The sequence below is a fragment of the Epinephelus moara genome, chromosome 4 (genome assembly GCF_006386435.1).
Source record: "Epinephelus moara isolate mb chromosome 4, YSFRI_EMoa_1.0, whole genome shotgun sequence".
In the NCBI taxonomy this organism is placed as follows: domain Eukaryota; kingdom Metazoa; phylum Chordata; class Actinopteri; order Perciformes; family Serranidae; genus Epinephelus; species Epinephelus moara.
The window spans coordinates 34,509,658-34,530,248 of NC_065509.1; the positions used below are offsets into that span (position 1 = coordinate 34,509,658).

The 20,591-nt window shown below is 39.1% G+C and overlaps 2 protein-coding genes across 3 annotated transcripts; both read right to left on the reverse strand.

Moving 5' to 3' along the window:
- Positions 1-500: 500 nt before the first annotated feature.
- On the reverse strand, positions 501-11,512 carry LOC126388807 (eukaryotic translation initiation factor 4E-1A-like). The gene is made up of 7 exons (XM_050042097.1): positions 11,241-11,512; positions 7,783-7,886; positions 7,486-7,581; positions 7,034-7,097; positions 3,693-3,806; positions 3,448-3,587; positions 501-1,163 (listed from the first exon to the last, which is right to left on the reverse strand). The coding sequence occupies exons 1-7, from the start codon at positions 11,256-11,258 to the stop codon at positions 1,049-1,051; spliced, it is 651 nt and encodes a 216-aa protein (XP_049898054.1). The 5' UTR covers positions 11,259-11,512; the 3' UTR covers positions 501-1,048.
- Positions 11,513-13,980: 2,468 nt separating this feature from the next.
- LOC126388806 (alcohol dehydrogenase class-3) lies at positions 13,981-19,373 on the reverse strand. Of its 2 annotated transcripts, none has more exons than XM_050042095.1 (9): positions 19,264-19,373; positions 18,730-18,831; positions 17,153-17,294; positions 16,976-17,063; positions 16,534-16,753; positions 15,682-15,942; positions 15,374-15,509; positions 14,257-14,395; positions 13,981-14,147 (listed from the first exon to the last, which is right to left on the reverse strand). In XM_050042095.1, exons 1-9 carry the CDS (start codon positions 19,279-19,281, stop codon positions 14,123-14,125), a joined length of 1,131 nt encoding a protein of 376 aa, XP_049898052.1. In that variant the 5' UTR covers positions 19,282-19,373; the 3' UTR covers positions 13,981-14,122. The 2 variants fall into 2 exon arrangements, with proteins under 2 accessions (XP_049898052.1, XP_049898053.1); XM_050042096.1 differs by lacking the exon at positions 19,264-19,373 and adding an exon at positions 19,032-19,052.
- Between the last annotated feature and the right edge of the window lie 1,218 nt (positions 19,374-20,591).

Here is a 20,591-nt window from a genome sequence, read left to right on the forward strand (position 1 = left end):
TTTTGACTAAACATTTCACACTGTAACATGGCTTGTGCACTTGTACGGGAAAAAAGACACACCAAACAATATGTACATTTGAAAAAATATCATCCTCACTATTAAGACAGACTGAGATGCAAAATGCTGCTTTTATCACTGACATCTTTCTGTGCTCTTAAACTCAAAACTCGAGATTCATAAGAGGTTAAAGTATATCAAGAGCTCAGGTATGAATGGCTCACTTTTGCTCTTGTGATAAATCTGAGGCACATAGTTATGATGCTTCCTGATCCATTTTAACAAGAAATTTGTGTTTTGCTTGAGTGGCAGACTTTCAAATCTTGACGAAGCACCACATACCTCAATATTATTTCTTCCTATATTGCACAAGCTGCTTCATGAGAAAGAAAACAGCTCACTTTTAGATATTCTATTTGATACAACAGCAATAAAGTGACTTGATAATTTGTCAAACTGAAAAACAACTGCACAAAGATGTCAAAACCTCTATGACTCTGCTGAATTCAAGTTTTTTAATCCACCTGTTAGTGCTGTTCATGTTCAGAAGATGTGCGTTGAGTTGCAATGTATGGTTAAAAACTCCAATGTGCAACTAAAAGTGCAATAAATCAACACATTTATATTGTAAACTGACTGTGTCACATTACAGGACTAACAAAGAGCTACAGCTGATACCCAAGTCGAAAATGTTTTACTTTAAGTACTTTAAGAAAATAACTGACAAACACTTAAGTGAAGGATAAAGAACAACAAATTCTCCAACAATATGCAGCTGCCATTTGAAACTGAGATATGGGCATCAAAACATCTTTTGCTCATCTTCAGCCCACCAACACACAAAATAAAGTTCAGACAACAGTGCTACATTTCAGCTGCACATCCTCTCACTGTAAACAAAAGCTTTGGTGAAGAGGCAACAAATAGAAACAAACAGAAAGGAAACAGCTTTATCTCTTCTTCAAATGTTTGTTAGTGGGTAAACATGTCAGTTACATTCATGGAAACATTACAGAACAGAAAAAGGCATGGTGGGTGATTCCGGTGTTCAGGCAACAAACTTGTTCTTGGTTGTGGAGCCGCTCTTTGTGGCCGTGTCTGCATGTGACTGGTATCCGATGATCACTTTTGGTGGGACGCCTAATCTGTCTTTGTACACACGCCTAAAGAAAAGGCAAAAAGAACAAACACATTAGCAGATAAACACAGAAAACCATTTCTTAATGTGCCTATAAATGACAACTGAAAGACAGACTGGCCTATAACGTACATAATCCTCCCCAGTGTTATCTCTATTAATGTATCCTGCTGCAGCAAAGTAATTCTCCGAGGTCGTCCAGTGATCCTGTATCTTTAACATATTTTGCCCCAGAGGGATTTTCTTTACAAAGGAGAGAAAAGCTGAAACATGATACTGGGGATTTAAAAGCTAAATGCATATTTAACACTGTACTAGTGAGTAAAATAAAAGTAGGGACGGCAGAGGAGATACCAGCACACCAATGTAACTGGGCTAGAGAGTCGCATAAAGGTCCAGGGGCTGAGATCAACGCAAAAATAGTCAATCTGCCTGTGTCTGCATCTGTTCTGTGAAGCAGTCATGTCAGTAGCACTGATGGTAGTCAAGGACTGAAACGTTTGCTGTTTTTATTCACTCTATCATTTTTTTTGCACTTTGAGCACTTTTTTCGCACAGACATTTAGATAAATGGACTATTTTTGCATTGACTGCAGCTCATTCAAAACTCCACAGCTCTGCTATTAACCAGAACCAAGAGGACAGCGCACATCAGGCCAGTCTGAGCTGGACCAAGCAACACTACTAACTTGTTAACTATTTGCCTCCAAGAACACTGCAAGCATCTGCTGCTGGTTTACTGGAGGTTCACAGCAACAGCTGAAAGAAGATCAGGGATGCAGCCTTTGACTTTAACTAGCACTGACTTCCTGATACAAGTCTGAAACTCTTTATATTTACACTTTACGCTGCTGCAACTCTTTTAAAATCTTACTTGAATTTATAATTTATAGTTTTACAACTCTGATTTTGTGTTCATTCTGTCTGTCTTCATGTGCATCACTCAGTGCTTATGCTGCTCTTATTGTAAAGCACTATGTATGAAAGATGCTATATAAACAGAATTTATTATTATTAATATTACTGATCTCGGCCTGTGGACCTATTTGTTGCTTTCCAGCCGAGTTACACTGGTGTGCGTGTGTGTATATCTCCTCTGCCGTCCTTTCTTGTTTGTCTCTTGTACTGACACACCCAAGACAAACTTGGTAGGCGCAGTTTCACAGCAGCCTTAAGACTTTAAAATACAAGTAACTCATTTAAAACTATCTGGGACTATAAAACTATTTTCCAAGTTAGAAAAAACAGAAGAAGAGCCTTACATAATCTTTTAAATGTTTAAAAATGGTTCTATATCAGGGCTTCCATTGGCACTTCTGACTGTGCCGAGTCAAAGCATGTCACACCGATTTGCGTTTGACAGTTTCAGCATGCCACGCCACGTCCAAAATGAAACATCTCTGGCGTCAGGCCAAAAGCACACCCAACCGCCTCCAAGAGGATAGTGGTGACGTCTTGCCAAACACAGCTATCCCCTGACACCTCCCTTCTCCCCTGTTTCCCCATCAAACAAGCCTGTGTTGTAACACTAAACTCATGTCTGTTCAGGAAACCAGAGAGAAAAATGGTTTTAAAATCCTCTGTGTCTTCAGCTCTCAGTACTTTTGTAGCCTTTAACTGAATCTCTGTGGTTTGGAGTTTAGTTTCTCCCCTGCGTCCCTGTTTGTACTTTTAGATGTCTGCTTTGACTGTTTCATGTTTGCTTTCAGCTGTATAGAAGTCGTGTTGAGCTACTGCTGATAAAAAGTCAACATGTCCTTATTTTGCTGTTTCAAATGAACACTTTTAAATAACAGAAGACCTTTTTTTGAAGAATTTAAAGGATGTGTTTATTACTGAATAGGCAGGACTTTGTTAGCAGCTACTCTTTTATAAAAACAAGTCTACTAATACCAGCCACAGCGAGATGTTAGATGAAGAGCTGCAGTCAACAGGCTCACCTGCATATCTGCCGTGCTGTGTCATGGAAAACCACTTGCAGCAAAATAATGTGGGACCTTTAGCTGTGTATCAGCCTGCTGCTTTAGAATGTCATTGACTCAAGACAAGCATGTTATCAGTTAAAGACACACCGTCAAGCGGGAAGCCCTGTTGTAATGGAGACACAAATCTTTGCCACTCTGGTCTGAGGTGCCGATTCAAACCAAGTAAAGCCATGTCAGCCCATGTATGGAAAAATTTGGGGGGCATTTGGGTTTTACGTGCACTATAAATTCAGTGAGAAAAGATTTCCTTCAGTTGATCTAATGTACCGATTCTTTTTAACATGTTAAGATTTGTCATCAGTGATCGTGGCATCTTCAGGTTACCCTATTTGTGTGATGGCATCTTTGTTTTCGTAGTCCGTGGTCCATATTGCTATTTTATCTCCTTTGGCTCGCACGTTGATCACGGCTCCGCACACGTCATCACTGTAGTCACCAAAAGCTTCGCCCACAAGACACAAAAGCTGTAGGAGAAGCAGGCATTTTTACTGGGGAGCAGTTAAAAGCTGATAGATACAACTTATAATGGGATAGTTAAAGTCACCAATATTCGACAGGACTGAACATACCGTCTCCAACCAGAACCGATCCAGGTCTGCTCTACGCTGCTGCTTGGACAGAGTTATCAGCCAGCGGCCACCTCGTCGATTCCGTGCATCCTCCCACATGGGCTCAATCCCATCCTGTATCCACATACAGGTCAAAGGTCAGAAACACCAAAAAATCCAAAGATATCCATAGATCCATCACTAATAGTACAGAAAGTGGTTAAGTTTTATCGTTGTTCCTCTAAAAGCATAATTTAAGACGTAAGTTAGTGTGGCATTATATTCTGCAAAACAAGATGTGGCTGATATTTGCATATTAGTTTCTGTTATGGATAACTATCAATACTCCTGCCAGTACTATATCACCAGTACTAGTTCATTGTAAAGTTTGCTATCATATATCAGACTATAACTGTTGTGATGTGACCGCTGTCATATGTATATGAATACACTTAATTGACTTCTTCTGTCTCAAAACTACCAATTTCATCCATATGTGCCACTGTTTAATTTGGCCGCTCTCCCCCTTGTTAAGACATCCCGTTGGGCTTTTCTTGATGCTGAAGTAAAAAATCCTTATGAGAACGATGATGCTAGGAGTCACTGTAGTGTATATTTAGGTATATTTCTTTTAAAATTGAAAACTTAAAAACTGATTCACTGAGGGCTCTAACCTGCAAGTTGCAGTTAGACAATTAATGCAGTCACTGTATATAGATTATGTCACTTGATAAAAGAGACACGCTCTAGATTCAATTTGTGTGGACTTGTGGCCAGCTTTGACATCTTGATATACAGTTCTGTCTGGTTTGATCACATTCTCAGTTTTTAGCTGGAGAAGCATTTTGTGGCTATAATCCAGACAGAACATGGATGTGATAAAAAGGTAGAAACATTGATGTATTCGAGTCAAACCAGGAGGAAAAAAAAGTCAAACCATCCCATATAAACCACGCAAATGAGAATGGGTTGTGTGGTTCCTATTAGACAAATAAAATACCTATGATTTTAGATTGAAGGGGTCAACTACTGCACAGAAGAAACAATCAAATATGCATTCCCAATTTGTCTAAAAACAGGAAATAAGTAAAGTCCAATTATTTTTTGAGAAAACTATTATCTAAAGAAAAAAATATTTCAGAGTTAAAGCCATCAAATATGCTAAAAAATATATATGTTCCTGTATATTGTAACTACAACTTAAAGGGATAGTTCGACATTTTGGCAAATTCGCCTATTGCCGTAATCCCTATAGTCATATGGGTAGGTACATTACCTTTAATTATCAGTGCCTGTTGTTCTGAGATCGGTGGGGCAGAGCTGCCTGCCCCATAAAATGTGATGAAGTTTTGAACCTAGTCCCCTTTTATGTTGGGATCAGCTGCAGACTGACTTGACAGAGATGACTGCCATCTTGTTTTTACATGGATTGGAGTATTGTGCTCTTACTACCACTAGATGGCACAAAGTGTCCAGAAACAAGGACAACAGGTCTAAGTTAAGTAGAATGAAGTATAAGGTCAAGTAAACCCAAAACGTGATGTTCTCAGGACACAGGGTCTCAGGAGGACACAGGTCAAGAAATGACACCAATACCAACTGATCAGGTGGGCTCAGTCTGCTTCCAGACTGACTTTGGACAGTTTGTGGTGAGAATAATGCGGCAAGAAGAAAACAAAGACCCTGAAGACAGGAGATGTTGCTAGAAAAATCAAAAGACTCAATCAAAGTTATGGGTCTTCAGCTTTTCCCACTCTCCTTTGATATGCACCCCCAAGCCAGCGCCTCACTACAACACGTTTGTTTTCTTTAGTTCTTCAGGAATGTACCACAAGAGCCTTGCCTTCTATGAATTCAAAAGCCGAACAAAACAAGTGATTATATGATTCATCTGCTGATCATGGCAACTGCCCAGAAACATGTTCTCTAGTTTGATATGCATTTGGTAACCATCCCAGCATGTACATGCAAGGATTTTCCTCCACTGTATTGCGGCAAATCCTCATTATCTGTGAGTAAAACCTAAGTAGCAACCACCTTCATCTGACAGCTATAATTCTGCTCCATACTGCAGCACAAGATGACACATTTCCATCTTGTTTCTGTCACATTTATGACAGATAAGATCCAGTTTCAGTCTTGACTGATGCTCATAACCAACTCTTTCTTTCATAAGCTCTTTGTGGCCACCAGAGAAGATAAAGTGAAGTTCAGTGAAGTGCAGCCTGACTTTCTGCTACTAACTGAAATAAACTGTTTTGATTCCCCTCACCAAATGGGTACATGTATAACTGATGATGGAGAGTCACAAGTCTGCAAAACTCACTCACATGAATGAAATACCCATCAAGCCATGTCACTTCATGTTTAATACTCTTGGTTCCTTTGTAATGAGATGGCACTAAATGGACCAGAATCACAATACACCAAAGCCCCATTTCTACCAAACACTTTTGTTAAAGTACCTTTGGAACCAAAAGTGACCCTTCAGACATGGTACCTAGACCCTAGCGTTTCCACCACAAACAGTACTCTTAAATTTGGGCGGGGTTGTTGTCAGTCATTGCTCCGTCTAGCTTTCGCTGTATTTCCTCATCATTGGTAACACACAGAAAGGTCTGCACCTTGTTTATCGCCCAAAGATTGAGGTCACACACCGACATTTTCAGAACAAAAAATATCAAGCTGGAGAGAGAGTCTCTCCCGATGGGATATTTAAAACTAGCAGAAGTCGTCAACTCCTACATTTAGTAACATTACAAGTAAATGTCGCTGGCAGTCGGCCCAGTGAATTAAGTTATTTTTTCTCTGTCTATAGCTGATGTGAGAGGCAACAAAACATCCTTTCATTTTATAGTCATAGTTTACTAATATATTTAAAACTCTCCACAGTATAAACAGTGGTTACATGAGTTTCAAAACCAGCCAAAACTCAGCCCTGAGCAGAGTGACCGTCCTCTACTGACCAATCAGACTGCAGTGTTCACAGCTCCATCTTTTAGTACCAGATCTGTGTGCTAGGTACCCCAACAGAGGGGGGACCAAAAATGGGGACAGTACAGAACGGTTGGTACCATCCACAACTTTTCATAGTAGAAACGGGGGGAAAAAAGCGTACCGAACTCAACTGAACTGAACCATACTGCTTGGTGGAAATGAAACTTAAGGAAATTTTTTGTTTTGGTTCTGAAGATACACCTGAACTACAGATGGCTTTAGAGAGAGCATAGATAACGCTGTAACCTCTGGAACAGCTTTTTGGTCATGGCTGAGTGGGAGCTTCCACCTGACAAACACAGAAAAGAACGCAGATGGACCCGCCCTTTAATGGATATGTTGTTCAATGATAAAAGCACACTTACCTTAAACAGCGAGTAGTCACAGCCGGACATCAAATTACTTGATAGCTGAATGTGGTTGTATAATCTGGGAAGGATGGACAATATTTTATGTTCAACAGAAATATGGTGTAATATGAATTTTAACTTCAGGCATTTCAAATAACTGATAACTGATCATCGAGCAAATGTATCCAGTGTCACAGTATATTGACTGGAACAGGTGTTAAGAGTACAACATGAACAAGAAAACTACATTTTAAGAGTTATTTTCCAGAATGTTACATTGCTTTTTGGTGGAGGAACACAGGTTAGTAAATTAAGATGATTAATATGGTCTCCAATATCAGCTAATTGAGGATGCTGTGTCCTCACATTCAAATTTAACTTCTCCTCCATAATAGCTGAACCAAGTCTGCAGCAAATTGTTTTATGAATAAATAGGTTTGATTTAGTAGAAATAATATTATCCTTACGCCCAGAAGTCTTCCACAGTGTCGAATTTTGAGATGAGACGCAGGTTGGCTCGCCATGTTTTGCTTTTGTCATTCTTGAAAAACCAAAGAGCCCACCTGCAAATCAAAAGACGAGTTACTACAGACAAACTGCACGTGTTCCCTCATTAGTCACGTTGCTCATTAACAACTCCTTTCACTGGAAGAGATGCACAAAAATCCACAAAACTATTGTACCTGATATTGAGATGAGACATAAACCTGCTCGACTCTGTTGTGATAAAAAGAAAAGAGAGATAAACAGAGCTTTGGTCTTACTTGTTTTGTAATGGATGCTTGATATAGGATTCAGGACTCAACACCTTTGGAATGGTTGTTACACATTTTTCCTTTTCAGGATTAGTAGGGACTGAGGTTGACACCTAAAAAAAAAAAGTTCAAAGATGCATTTAAAAATACAACAAAGAAATGTCAAAAAAGAACATTTTTACAACTGCCATGTTTCTTATCTGCCATCTGTGATGATGGCTACTGGCACTGTTGCGCTGTTACAGCCTATTTGAACCTTTGTAGTTTTTATTGTCATAGCTTTGATACTTTAAAGAGTATGCAAGAGGTGTGTGTGAGTAGATCGTCGACTGGGGGTATTTTTATTTGGGGAGTTTTAATAGTTAAAAAAAAAGGGAACTCATTTTCAAAACTCATACATGTTATTCCTGTGGTTTAAAACAGTCCAAAAATATCAGTAAACATGAACAACTTTATCCTAAATCCAAAGAGTAGAGTGATTAAACTCAAATTTTGTCATCAAGCATTAGAGCTGCCCCACAGACAATGCATGGTGAAAGATGTTATAGATGACACAGAGCACCCAGGGCAACGTTCTCAGTATATGGGTACATTTTCTGTTTCAGGACTGAGAGCATCTCGGCATAAAAAAGAAAATTATTTTGTAGGTCCACTAAGTCAGGCATTCGCGGTTTAGGGACCAGCTCCAGACTTTATACCTGATGACATCACAAGAGTGAGACTTACTTCTGGTTTCTGGCTTTGAGAGAGTAGCTCATGTTCACAAGTACTGATTGAACTTTCCAAGGCCATAGAAATAACATATTGGAATTCTTTATTCAGGTAGGGAGGGAGGACTACATGACACAGCACCCTGCGACAGGAATGTACGTTTTATTTTAGTGTTACACTGTTCCTATTCCTATTCATTTTTGTGTATTTTTTGGCACTTCAAATGAATTTCCTTCCCTGAATAATAAAGTTAAAGTCGATATGATTTTTTACACCTGTCCTTGAGACTAATATCACAATTAAACAAACATTTTACCCTGTTTACCCTGCATTTGTATGGAGGGCTTTGGCAGCTAATGTCATGAACAAAAATAAAAAGATTATATTTACGCATATAACCACTAAATGTAACAGGGGCAACTTAGAATCCAAGAACCAACAAGCTCAAATTTAGTTCGTATCCCAGGGTGTCTGGGTACCTTTCCAAGATAACTTTTAAACAAATTTAAAGACTTATTTTTGGGCAAATCATCTTTTTCTAATTCAAGCTGCACTTCACTGCAGTGAAGTATACAAGTAAGAAGTATATATGTGGTCCTGTGCAGAGGCAGGATTTATGTAAGAATACAGAGTGAGTTAGGTCAATCTAAATTTTGCAAACAGGTAAGTGCACACAGAATAAAAGACAGTATTATATTCAGTGGAAGGTTTAAAGATTTGTAACATCAGAAATGTGGACTGTTATGCAGAAGAGCCAGACTCATTGTGACAAAAACAAGTAAAAAACAGATTGATGAAATTAGATGAGATGTTTATGGCAATTAAGACCAAATTCAAAAGGGACAGTTTGGATTTTGGCATGCCCCCAGTTTGGCGAAGCAGGCAGGATTCTGACACAGAGGCTAAGCAATGTACTACTGTGGACGCTAGTCAGCTAAAATACATATTTTAGCCACCTAAATAAAGACCCAGTTTAAGTGTATGCTATACTTAGAGTATTTTCACCACTTTACCTTCCTGTCAGGCAGCCCATTCTGACGGGAAGGCTGTGAACGGCTTCAATTCCCCATCAAAGCCACCAGATTTAATTCAAAAACACAGTGATTTCGCATTGCTGAACACAGTAGTTGCTGGTCTACCACTGCCTCGATCAGTTAGTTAGTTTCTTGTATGACTTTGGTGAATCTGAACTAATCCTTTTAAATCACCAAAATCACACAATAACTTTTCAAGGCAGTGGTAGACTAGCAGCCCCTGTACTCAGCAATGGTAATCACTTTTTCTCAATGGAGTCTGGCTTTGAAAAGAGCACTTCATTTACCTGTAGGAAACTGTCTGACATTAAGGTAAAGCTGTGAAAACACTCTAGATATGGCATACACTTAAACAGATATTTAATTTTTTAACTGGTCCATCTATGTCCCAACCCCCACCTTTGGTCATAAGCTTATGGGTAGGGTAGTTTATGGGCATAGGTTGTGACCAAAAGAATGAGACCGTGGATACAAGCAACCGAAATAGGTTTCCTCTGTGGGGTGTCTGGGCTCAGCCTTAGAGACAGGGTGAGGAGCACAGACATCTGGAGGGAGCTCAGAGTAGAGCTGCTGCTCCTTCACGTTGAAAAGGGGTCAGTTGAGGTGGTTTGGTGTTCCAGGCACCCAGAATGCACTGGAGGGGATTACATATTTCATTTGGCCTGGGAACACCTTGGAGTTGGAAAGCACTGCTGAGGAGAGGGACGTCTGGGGTGCTTTGCTTGGCCTGCTGCCCTCGAGACCTGGTCTTGGATAAGTGGATGAAAATGGAAGGATTTTTTTTCTCTAGGTGGCTAAAACTCGTTTTGTCGCTGACCCCTCTACAGCAGTACATTGCTCAGCCTCCATGTCAGACTCCAGCCTGCTTCTCTAAACTGGGGGTGTGCAAACTGTACACTCTACAATCTACTGTATGTAATACACTGACTATGGAGAAATACTCCACACAAACAGACTTCAAACAATCTGAACTTTCCGTTTAAGACAATTTAATAACTTTTAAGGCCTAATATGTGGAAAAATGAATACTTTTTAAGGACCTGCAGATGCTCTGATATTACCCACAGTGAATAACATCAACTCCTGATAAAGTTAAATGTCCTCGTGCAGTGAAACCTCTTCACAAACAGTAGCATTTATGGCAAATTCGTCGTTTTACATCGTATAACAGGTGTTTTGGTAACCTGCCAAACCCCTGACTTGTCGCTATAGTAAGGTAAAATAATTACCCTCGTATTATTATATTCATAATGCCCGTTAGAAACGTTTATCTGTCTGTTTAAGATCCTATCCGACGGTTGACTGGGAACCGTTAGCGGCGCGTGCGTTCATTCATCCAACATCAGAGTTCATCTCAGGGGACCGACCGAGTTATCCACCCGGTCTACACTGTGTCTTCACCGGGCATCTTTCCCCCGCTCTGACACACATCACCAGCAGTGGTTGTGATTTGTACGAAGGTTAGTGGTAGGAATAATCTAAAATAAAAGGCGACTACCGTCACAGTTAATCTAGAGTGCTGCTAATTAATATTTGTGTCTAGCGAGTTGTGTTACCTGTCAGAGGTAGTAACAGGAAGTTCAAACAGTGACCGAGCCTGACAAGTCTCTGAGCCGTCCTTGTCTTTTAACGTCGGTGTTTAAACTGTAGTTAAACGCACAGCTTCTGGAGTTACATGTGAAACTCAGTGACTTTACTACAAGTGTGTTGCGGTGCACTCACCACCAGAGCGGTCGCCATCTTCTAGAAATCACTCTCAGATTTTTTGGCGTGTGGGGGTAAAATAGCTGATTGGGCCATCTGGTGCTCTCTTGGCGCATGCGCAGGAGAATGGACAGGAGAACAGGTTGTTCCAGATTCCAGACCGTGGGAAACAATGTCATCTTCCTCCTGTTATTGATGATTGATAATGGGTAGAGTATAAACAATAAAGTAACTAGGTTAGTAGTAAACAATTGTCCTTGGTAGGAATAGATCTGATCAATTGAATTATTCCAATGGAAAATTAAGCAATAAATGTACTTTAAGTAAAGGTGTACCTGTGATCATCATCCTTAACTTTCTTTTGTGGCATACAGAACAACAATCGAATATAGCTCCTGTGATTGAACCTCAGAAATGAGCCATTAAAATAATACATAAAGTTGGTTGTCATGAATCTACTAATCAATATGTAGTGTTTCTAGCATCCTACACCTTAAAATTTCCAGACATTGTGTATTAAAAAACATTGGAAATACTTTTTCCAGTTGTGAACAAAGTCCTTTCTGTCTGTGTTTAAAAAAAAATATAAAAAATTCACTGAGAAATAGAAATTATAATTCAAGAGGGGTGTTTATTGATGAAGTATGTAAAGTGAGAACCAGTGTAAAATACAGATGTGTTTCAGTTTTGGGAGTCAAGTTATGAAATTAACTATGTGCTGATTTAAAATTGTGTTGCCCTCTGTTGAGTTTTTAAAAAGCCTTACAATGTTAAATGATTACAGATTCAGCTTATTCCTTCTCCGGTTATTGAGTGTGAGAAGATTCGTGTAAATAAAGCTTTGTGAATTATGTGTGTATTTTATTGTAGTCTATTTTGTGATTGTTTTTAATCGATTCATTCATTCATAAAACTTTTTTCAGTATGATCAGGCAGGGGTCCCCAAAGCCTATTCAGCAAGAGAAATATGGGCTCTCCATAATCTGATTCATCGCAGTCTTTTAGCAGCATTGCCACTTTGTTACTGTCACAAATGTCAGTGTGTTACATGTTGTCTGGATGACCTGCAATGCCAGGAGATTGTGGTACGATGTACATATGTGTACAGATTTCTCAAACAACATACCTCTTATTTCTTACATCTATATGTATATATTGTGAGATATTGTAGTAATAACGCACATTTTTTGCTTACTTCTTATTTCTCTTTTCTTCTAATTTCTCCATGCCTGTATGCATCCTAAGAGCAACTGTAACATGTCCCAATTTCACCCTGGGGATCAGTTATGTATTTCTTATTTCTGAGATCAGATTACTTACATAGCCCTTGATTAAAATGACAGTCTAAACCAGGGGTTGTCGATCTTTACTATCAAAAGAGCCATTTTTGACCAAAAATAATAAGGAGCCACAGAACATATTTGAACCCTATAATAAAGGAAACACAGCATATTAAGTCTAAATTAGCCAATCAACACCACTAATACGTCTCAATGAGCATGCATTAACATATTTTACTACAAGGTGGCTCCTCTGCAGTGGGCTGTTTGTTATTATTTGGAACTTTAACTCTGCAGAGTTGGTGGTGAAAGCAAATGGAGCTGTCCAGGAAACTAATAAATTATTTCTTTCCCATAGCTAGCCTAGCTAGGGAGATTTAAGAGTAGCCACCGCTTTTGAGGTTTGGCAGGAAAAGATGTTTGAAGCACACTTTGGTTGATGAAATGTTTAAAGGCCACAGGGAGCCACTGAAGAAGCGCGAAGGAGCCGCATGTAGCTCAAGAGCCACAGGTTGCCTACCCCTGGTCTAAAAGATCGTCTCAGTGGACATGAACCATGCCCTCAAACAGCAAACGTCACTTCTTTAAATGTTTAAACTTAAAAGGCACGAAACATGCCACACAACCTGTGGCAGTATAATTTGGCAAAACATTCATAATTTGTGTAACTGATTGTCTGATTGCACATACAATGTTATGTACATACGCTGGAAGTCGTTAAGAGTGAAGGCAGCATTAAGAAACGTTTGCAAATGAAACCTTGATGCTTATTGTACTGCACTTTGAGGTTATATGGCAAAAACACACAGTGAACCCAGCATCATTCTCAGTCTGTTTATCACCCCTGTTGGAGCACGCTATAGGCTTTGTTTACTGTGGCCATAAATTTCATACATATATTTTACAACATGCAGGCTTAGTGGAAACGGGCAGTGATAAACCATGTTCCTGTGGGTGATAAACAGTCATGAGGTTCACACATGAACAGCAGATACATCATGTGTGATTAATATTATCTTTTACTCAGGATGAAGCCTGTGGTCCTATCAGGCTGCGGTATGCTCTCTCAGAAACTGTGATGACCTTACAAAGAAATCAATGTAGACTATATTTAGGTACATTTTCTGACTTTTTAAATATTACCGTATGTAAAACAAGTTCTTATGTGTGTATTTTATTGTGAGATTCAGCACAAAGGAAGTTTTTTTCTGTGTAAATTGTGTTACATAATGAGTACTTAGTATGAATGTGGGGCTGTGTACTGTAACTGTTAAGTAGCATGAATAACTGCTGTTTTCACACTATGAACTCTCAAAGGAGTGACTAAATCAAGCTGAAAGACTCATTGTTGCCTATTCTTAGTAAGAGCAGCAGCCACATGACTTTATGTATGAATGTAATATTTTCTTTTACATCACATCAGTCTGTAAGTGAGCATCAAAAGGAAATGCAGAGAATAAATTAATTTTCAAAAAAAATTAATGACACCTTTTTCCATTTTAATCGTGTGTTCTGTTGTTAATACTGAAAGCAAAATAAGTGCAGAGAAAATAAGTGCTGCAACTATGGAAGGAGATTGTTTAAAGGCCGGATGTGAAGGACGTCTGTGTTTCAGGCACTTCAGAAGGTCAGCACTGTGCGGATACTGCAGTGAGGAAAACAACACAATTAGGTTCGGATACTAAAAAAAAACTAGAGTCAACAGAGCAGCAGAAAATTAAAATCCACTGAGTGCATAAATTATCAGTCCGCACCTCTTCCCAGCGTGCATGAGGTCAAATCCCTCGTTGATCTTGTCAAACGGCAGAGTGTGGGTCACAAACTCATCCACCTTCAGCTTCTTATTCATGTAGTCTTCCACCAGTTTAGGAACGCTCTCCACACTCTTCCACCCTGGAGGTGAAAATCAAAACCACTTTCATCACTGGGATTTTCATTTAGCCAAAATTAAACAAAAGAGAGCTAATGTTTCACCAAAAGGCCTCGGGCAAGGCAATTATTCCCCAACTAAAAAAATAAATAATAAATGGCGGATCAAACTTTATTTGGTAGAACAACAAAAATACCTGAAGTTATAATAAAACTACAGAAGATTACATGCTTTTTTTTTTTTTTTGGAGTCAAATTGTAGAAAGGAAACTTCAGCGCCAGTTAATTATGGTGGACAAAAAGTGGCTTTAGCATTAATAAATAAAACGTATAAACAAATATCAGAATGAATAAATAGATACATAAATAAATATGGAAATAAATTAATTAGTAAATAATATATAAAAATACATAAAAGAATAAAAAAAAGCTAAATACAGAAGAAAATGCATAAAGACCTTCTGCCTCATTAATATACAGACAGAAATACATAAATTGATAAATGCAGGTGAACAAAAATTAAATATATTTAGGACATTTAATTATTTATATCTTATCAACTAATTTTTTTTCATTAATGCATTCATTTATTTCAGCATTTACTATTTTTTTTCAATTTATTTCTGTATTTATTTCCATAATTACAAATTTTTTTCTGTATTTATTTGTTGTTCATTTATTTCTGTATTTATTTTCATATTTATATTGATCCCTGTTATTTACACACTTAATTATTTATTTCCATATTTATTTATTCCTGTATTAATTTATAAATTCATTCATTCATTTATTTATTTATTGATTTATACTTTAGTCATTTTTCATCCTCAATATTTGAAACTAAGTTTAACCCTAAACTTTTCGCCTGATAAAGTGAGTGCTAAAAAAAATGCTAATTACCCGTAAAATATGCAACAGACTTTGAACTCGCAGAAAGCTTGAACAGCAGCCAGACCACATTACATTCATCATACCAAGTAATTATCTAATACAGTCAGTCACCTCCAAAGGCGGTGCCCCTCCACACTCGGCCTGTCACCAGCTGGAACGGTCTGGTCGAGATTTCCTGACCAGCTCCGGCTACGCCGATGATGACACTCTCACCCCAGCCTTTGTGGCACGCCTCCAGAGCAGATCTCTGAAACAAGGAAATGGAAAATGGTCATTTTTTATGAGTTGCTAACTTATGAAAACTGTTTCATAAACATGTGTAACCTGTGGAGTACAGTGAAGACTATGTACATCTACAGACCAACTGGGATAACAGATTAACACAGTTTATTTATTACAATGTTTGATATGCGTCTCACCATGATTTGCACATTTCCAATGCACTCAAACGAATAGTCCACGCCCCCGTCAGTCATCTCCACTAGCACCTCCTGGATGGGCCTGCTGTGGTCTTTCGGGTTCACAAACTCAGTGGCTCCAAACTCCTTGGCTTTGTCGAACTTTGCAGGGTTGATGTCCACACCGATAATCCTGGTTGCCCCAGCAACCTTGCAGCCCATAATAACAGCCAAGCCGACAGCTCCGAGGCCAAACACAGCGCATGTGGACCCAGGCTCAACCTGAGTGTGCATGACGAAGAACAGCAATGTGAGAATTCAAATATCACTGAATAAGTTTGCATATAACAAATCTACTCTATCTTTTGGCTCATGTGGCCTCATCACATTTAATTATACACATATCAGAGCTGGGTTTTGTTGCATGTTATATTGCGCTTTACTGCAATTTCTATTTTTCAATGTATGCAAGTGCTAGGGAGAGTGACAACTCTCATGTCTGTAGGGTCTGATGTCATACTTTCTGTTCACATACCAATAAATGATTTTTAATTTTCTAATTAATTGTGAACACGTCAAAAACAGACTCTTTTTTGTTCAAAATTATGTCACTATGAAAATATGCAAAACAACAACAACAACTTGGAAGCAGATCCCCTTGGCAACAAATCACATGCACATAAAATCTGCATCATTAATAAGGCTGACCCATTTTAGAGTCTCTGCTCATTGTATCCTTTGGGCGACACAAGCTTGTTCTGCATAACGAGCTTTAAACAATAAAATGTGACAACAGTTATATGCCTTAAACTCAATAAAACAAACTCATGCACAAATGCTTTTGTAGTGTGATCTACTGTCTGTGACACCCACCTTGGCGGTGTTGAGAGCAGCGCCGTAACCTGTAGAAATGCCACATCCAAGAAGGCACACTTTATCCATGGGAGCCTTGTCGTTCACCTTAGCCAGAGAGATGTCGGCCACTACGGTGTACTCCGAGAAGGTGCTGGTCCCCATGAAGTGAAACACTTGCTTTCCCTTGCAAGTGAAGCGCGAGGTCTTGTCGGGGAGCAGACCCTGGCCCTGGGTTACTCTGCAGGGTGGAAGCACAGAGAAAAATTCTTTCTTTTCATGTATGTATGATGAAACTCAATGGCTCTGTACTTCAATACGGGGCTTGGCTGGTTGGTTGCCCTGAGGTGATGCACCTGGGGCTGTGAGTTCAACTATTCTGCAATGAAAAATTCAGTTTTATAACTAAAACCAGACAATCTTCACCAAGTCAGTGTTGCATTAATGAGTCAGACAGCATTACCTGATTTTCTGGCAAAGGTTGGTCTTGGGATTTTTGCAGAATTTGCATTCACCACACTGAGGCACATACAGCGGGATGACAGTATCACCTTGGTGAGAAAGAATTTTGAATAATTAGAAGTCAAAGAAAGACACGGATTTCCATCAAATGTCAATATGATGCCTGGCAGCTCTTTACCTGGCTTGAATTTGGTGACACCCTCACCAACGCTCTCAACCGTTCCAGCACCCTCGTGTCCCAAGATGACAGGGAAAAGTCCCTCGGGGTCACTGCCGCTCAGAGTGTAGGCATCTGTATGACACACCCCTGTTGCAAAGAGCTGAGAGGCACAGTGTCATTTAAAATTTATGTCAGATAAAGCTGCTAGATGCAACAGAAGAACAGAAAAGACTTAAGGCCTGATATTAACATGATCTTAATTATATAATGTCTAGGTTAAAGGGATAGTTTGGATCTTTTGAAGTGGGGGTTGCGTGAGGTCTTTATCCACCGTCAGTGTATTACATACAGTCGAGGTCATTCAGCATGCGATGGAAGCTAAGGACAGGTCAGCAACGAAACATATTTTATCTACCTAAAAAAAAAAAAAAATCAGTATCAGACTGAGTGTGTTTGCCCTGCCGCAGTCAGCAATTTCCGACAGGAAACTGAAGCCATTATATCACTCTCGTCAAAGCCAGACTCCATTGAGAAAAACAGTTGTTTAACATTGCTGAACATAGGAGCTGCTGGTCCACCGCCGCCTTGATCTGTCATTTTATTTGTGTTACTGTGTGAGTTCGGCTTTTAAAAGGGTTTGCTCGGATTCACCAAAATCACACAATAACAAAAACAAACTTGCTGACAGACGCATAAGTAGATTAGCAGCTCCCGTGTTGGGTGAGCTAAAATTACTGTTTATGTCAATGGACTCTGGCGGCTTTGACGAGAACATAGATGGGGAGATGAAGCAGTTAACAGCTTCCCCATCAAAACAGGCTGTCTGTGGCACGGTAAAGTGGTGAAAACATATTTAATATAACATACATTTAAACTGTTTAGTGCAGCAGTACATAGCTTAGCTTCTGTGTCAATACTCCTGTCTGCTTCCCATAGACTGTAAAAATTATGGATGTAGCCACCGTGACGGTACCCATTGGTTTGTGGACTGCTGTTTTGAAGCCTCGAGTTTGGCATCTTGGATCTTGGATTCTGGAGCCAGACATGCAAATATTTGGACGAGAGGGTGGAGATGTGGAAGAGTGACGGGGAGCCAGAGGACGCTACATATGTCCATCAACACCAGCAGTCTGACTGAACACTAATAAAGTTAACTTCCATAATTTGAGATAAACTTTATAGAGAAGTATTAAAGTAACCTTAGTGACATTAGCATATTGCATACATGTCTGCATCTGGGACATACTACATATAAGAGGAGTAATACTAACCTTGTAATGTTACTGAAGCGTTAGCTAAAGATAACATACTGCTATGTTACAGTGCGTTATGTTGCTGCTTCCCCAAACTGAGGGCATGCCAACAGACATCTACTGTGTGTAATTCAGACTATGGAGAAGTGCCTCATTCAACTCCACTTCAGAAGATCCAGACTAAATTAGCCATCAGTGTGATTCCTCCAAGGTAGGGAGTCCAAAATCTAGTAGCCACTCTGTAGATTATCTTTGGTTACCTGGCTGGTGAACAAAACAAATCTGGCAGCCACTTACAAACCTTACCAGCTTGTGCTAATTTCCAACCCTGGTTCTGTTTACCTTGATGCGAATTTCATGGGCCTTGGGTGGTGCTACCTCCACCTCCTCGATGGTCAGAGGCTTCCCAGGTTCCCAGGCAACAGCTGCCTTGCACTTAATGACCTAAGGAGAAAGTACAGTATTTTTTTCAGTAACTGAGTGACTGCAGCCATGACAGAGGCTCTACAGTGTGTGTGACAGGTCGAGTTAGCTGCAGTGTACTTTGCCTCTGTTGCAGTCTCCTTTAACACATTAACCCAGTGTAGCTTCTCAGCTACTTCATATTTTTGTTGCTAACTGAGTGAGAGGTGACTGAAACTTACTGCCATCAAAACACCTTTCCACGGCTACCTAACTACTCAGACTCTCTGGGGTGAAGCATTGCAGCAACATACAGCTGACCAGTGGCGACTACGTGAGCGCGTGCACGCCGGCTGACAGAATGTCTCTTTTTTACGCTACAAACGACAGTTATGCAACTTATAAAGTCACAGTTAAAATGGTAATCATGCATTTTAAAATGTTCATAGTGCATTTTGTGGGAAATGTACTCACTTTTCCACCTGTCTCCATGTTGCTTCCTTCCGCACGAGAGGGAGGGGTGGAAAGCGCGCGGCCGTAAAGGAGTTACCGCCGGGACCAATCAGAGACGAGCACGCGCGACGAAAGCATGGCGCAGGCGCAGTGGAGAAAACAGTTTCACCAACGGTTGATAAAAAAACCCTCATGATCCTGTTTCTGGACACATAACATGGACTAAAGGACAATTCTGTCCAAATAATTATTGATTACAGACAAAGAGATGTTCTGCCTTGCACTTTTATTGTGTGTTGCCCCTTGTGGTATTGTTTTGGTACCAATATTTTATATTTGACTTGTATATTATAATATTTGATGCTTGTACTTGTTATTGAAAATAATTTGAAACAAGTACATTTATATACACAGATCTTAATTTGCCAAATTGCACCTTTAATTCATTCTTTTTGGTGGATGTTTTACTGTAGTCTCTTGAACATGTAAAACAAGAATAGAGAATTCACCATACAACAATGATAACCAGCTATTTGTCTGAAGATTTTAAAAATGCTCTGTTTTGTTTATGTCCTTATTGTTCAATCTCAGTCTGTCTTTTATCTTTCTGACAATATGTAGTTTCTATTATGTCTGTAACATTTATTTTTGTTCAACAAAGTACCACAATAACAGTTGGAAAATATATCAAAATATTTTTCTTTCTTTCATTTAGGGTAGGGGTGGACAACCTTTACTGATAAAAGCGGCATTATTGGCCAAATAAAATTTAAAAAAAAAATCCGTCTAAAGCTGCAAAACATATTTAGATAAAAGGTAACACCCTATAAAGACTAAATTAGCCCCTCAAAATTAGGAACAGGTCTAAATGAGCATTCATTAATATGATTTACTACGAGGTGGCTACTCTGCAATTTACTATTTATAATTATTTGGTACCAGATAATTTTATGTCAAAGCCACAGGAGCCACTGCAGAGCAGCATCTGGCTTTGGAGCCCCAGGTTGCCTACCCCTGGTGTAAGGCATATGAACCAACATTAGACTTTTGATTTTTTGAGTTTTACAGTAAGTGTAACTCAACATCACCAATTCATCAGAATTTCTCACTATACTATATGTGGGTTGGTGACAGTATTGATTTGTATAAAAAAGTAAAGATTAGCTTAATTTTGTTGATGTCAATACAGATATCATGATAATTAATATTTTGTTGAATAACCTTGTTTAAAAAAAGAACCTAAAATGATATCTAGTGCTTTTCCCTCATATTGTCATAATCTATGAATATTTATATACTTTTAATTTTTACAAGTCTAACTACGGGACACAAAATGTCTCATAATTCAC

Bases quoted from the DNA above. Each gene is read 5' to 3' on its own strand.
- LOC126388807 (XM_050042097.1), bottom strand. The intron at 7,098-7,485 runs GTAAGGATAATA...CATCCTTCCCAG, and splicing joins ACTGTGGAAGACTTCTGGGC to ATTATACAACCACATTCAGC. The intron at 3,807-7,033 runs GTAAGTGTGCTT...ATGTGGATACAG, and splicing joins GTGACTACTCGCTGTTTAAG to GATGGGATTGAGCCCATGTG.
- LOC126388806 (XM_050042095.1), bottom strand. The intron at 16,754-16,975 runs GTAATGCTGTCT...TCCACCCTGCAG, and splicing joins AACCTTTGCCAGAAAATCAG to AGTAACCCAGGGCCAGGGTC. The intron at 15,510-15,681 runs GTGAGACGCATA...TCCTTGTTTCAG, and splicing joins TTGGAAATGTGCAAATCATG to AGATCTGCTCTGGAGGCGTG.